Source organism: Alligator sinensis, unplaced genomic scaffold (genome assembly GCF_000455745.1).
Source record: "Alligator sinensis unplaced genomic scaffold, ASM45574v1 scaffold610_1, whole genome shotgun sequence".
Classification (NCBI taxonomy): domain Eukaryota; kingdom Metazoa; phylum Chordata; order Crocodylia; family Alligatoridae; genus Alligator; species Alligator sinensis.
Genome location: NW_005842348.1, coordinates 930858 through 933319, shown reverse-complemented (window position 1 = coordinate 933319; position 2462 = coordinate 930858). Strand labels below are relative to the sequence as shown.

General features: G+C 50.4%; 1 protein-coding gene across 2 annotated transcripts in view; it reads left to right on the top strand.

The window, feature by feature from the left end:
* The window catches only part of ANAPC2 (anaphase promoting complex subunit 2), a 16989-nt gene extending 15731 nt beyond the window's left edge, over positions 1-1258 (top strand). The window contains exon 13 of one of the 2 annotated variants that reach the window (XM_006028980.3): positions 717-1258. In XM_006028980.3, the coding sequence (XP_006029042.1) occupies positions 717-929 (213 nt within the window). In that variant the 3' untranslated portion in view covers positions 930-1258. The remainder of the gene's footprint in view (positions 1-716) is intronic. The other variant, XM_025210443.1, reaches the window with a different exon arrangement.
* Positions 1259-2462: the final 1204 nt, after the last annotated feature.

The window sequence follows — 2462 nt, the reverse complement described above, 5'->3', positions numbered from 1 at the left end:
TTGGGGGAGGCTCCCTTCCCCCGGACACCACCTGGGGTTACTAGGAATAACGGCCACAAATTGTTAGAAGGTTCAGGCTGGACATCAGGAGACATTACTTTACAGTTAGGGCTGCCAGGCTCTGGAATGGGCTTCCAAGTGAGATGGTACTCTCTCCTACCCTGGGGGTCTTCAAGAGGAGGCTGGACAGAGATTTGTCTGGGGTGATATGACCCCGGCACCCATTCCTGCCAGGGCAGGAGGTTGGACCTGATGATCTGTTTAGGTCCCTTCCCACCCTAAGCACTTTGATGCTATGAATTTACAGGTTATTCAGGGTTGACTGATACTGCCTTTTTTGGCAAATGCCTTCTCTGAATGTGGCTATTCTCTTCTAATCACTGAGTTAGTAACACAACCAGCCAAGGGCAGATGGGGACTGGTAAAGCATGTAGCGCTGCAGTGCAGTGTGAAGGAGTTTAGCCATAGGGAGTTGTTAATGCACTACATGGCAGAGCCTGCCCTCCAGCCTGTCCCCAATGCCCAGTGGTCCTGTTAGGCATCCAGTGTGCAGAGGCTGGGTGTGTACACCTCAGCTGACACTGACAGAGCCCCTTGGGGTTCTATCTCAGTCTTTGGTACTCCCAAAGTTTCCCTTTGTTTTTTGTAAGAATGTGGCTGCTAGGGGTCAGGGGAGGGGCTGGAATTTAACCATGCCTTTGTGTGTCCCCCTGCAGCTGTTCTGGACATATATCCAAGCAATGCTGACTAACCTGGAGAGCCTGTCTTTGGAGCGGATTCACAGCATGCTGAAGATGTTTGTGATGACGGGCCCAGTGGTGACAGAGATTGACATCCAGGAACTGCAGGGCTTCCTCCAAAAGAAAGTCCGGGACCAGCAGCTAATCTATTCTGGGGGTGTCTATCGCCTGCCCAAGAACTGCAGCTAAAGAAGGAGCACTCCCTGATCCCTTGGCACTGCTTCCTTCCTGCCTGCATTCAGCTCTTCAGTCATACTTCCTTCAGGTGGCATCTGCCAGCCCTGATAAACATAGTCCCCATCTCATCACTAGGAAATCATGATGGTTCTGGAGTGCATCTTCTCTCCATTGTCTTCCCATTCCCACATGGAGATAGCCCCATAGCTCTCTGAGCTGTAGAACAGAGCACCCTGGAGAGCATGGTGGTGCTGCAGCAAGCAGAGGGCTGGTCCTGGTAAAGTTTTGGGTCTTGCATGTCCATGCGCATTTTGCTGGTCAATAAAAACACCAGCCTTGTTTCTCAGGCTGAATTGATTTCCTTTCTTTTCCATCTACTGTCCTCAGCAGAGCACTCTGGGATCAACTCTTCCTAGTTTGAAATATCAGCGAGGGCCTAGATTCCAGTGTCTACAGGCAGGGCAAGGTGCCCTTTCAGGACCTCCACACAGCCTGTACTAACAAGCAGAGATGCTGGAGCTCTGTTCAGGGAGGAGGCTCCTGGCTGCAAGTACTAGTCAGGTCCCTGCAGCATGGACAAAACAGTCTTTTGCAGATGGCCAGAGGTAGAGGATTCTTTATGCTATACTCACCTTGGTAAAAGTACAGGAAAAGCCATAGGCCCTGCTCACCCCTGTACAGGCCTCTCTCAGATGTGGAGCTGACCATTCAGAGGGATATGGCCTTTTCAGTCTCCACCAGCTGTTGAACCTCAAGGCCAGGCTCAAGGGCCAGGCAATAATGAGCCAGACTAATCTCTGTAGGCCTAGCAGTGCTGATCCTTTAGGGGGAGAAGCAAACCTCAAGCCGTTAAAATAGCTGCTTGGAATCCTGCACAGTGTGCATGGATCCCACTGCAGGTGTGTGCAAGCCTGTAAGATTGCAGTCTTTGAAGGGGTTGTCCACTGGGCTGCACCTGAGCCAGGCATGTCCTCATGCCCCTCATTCAAGAACAAAAATTGGGACAGGTGCATCTGGCAGGGGAAATGCCATGACCACTAAGGTGATTTTCCTAGTTACAGGGGAAAGCCACTTCCTTGGCAGGGGGTAGTACCTGAAGTAAGGCATAGTTAGCCTCCCACTTTCACTTCCAGTGGGAAGGTCTCGGCTTTATGCCCACTTTATGGAAATGCGAGACTCCTTCCTAGTTTGCTCCTGCGGCCATACAGCTGAGGGCAAGTGAAACCCGGGGGTGTCTGAACCCCAAGCCTCCAGGCTTGGGTCTGCACATAAGACACATGCCAAAGGATTTGGAAGCATCTGAAGCCCCAGGTGTGGGTAGAAAATGTTTACCAGTAGTATGGTCACTAATGGTTCTTGAATGACTCACGGATTTGGCATTGATTTGGCTGATTTGACTTGGAACATGACAAATTTTCCTTAAAATAAATAAGTCACTTCACTCCTAACTACCCATGACAGACTGATGGAATGATGTCTGCCTGCTGCCCCCTAGTGGAAACGTCTTGCAAGTTCCTCATGTATTTATTCAGATTTGTCACAACA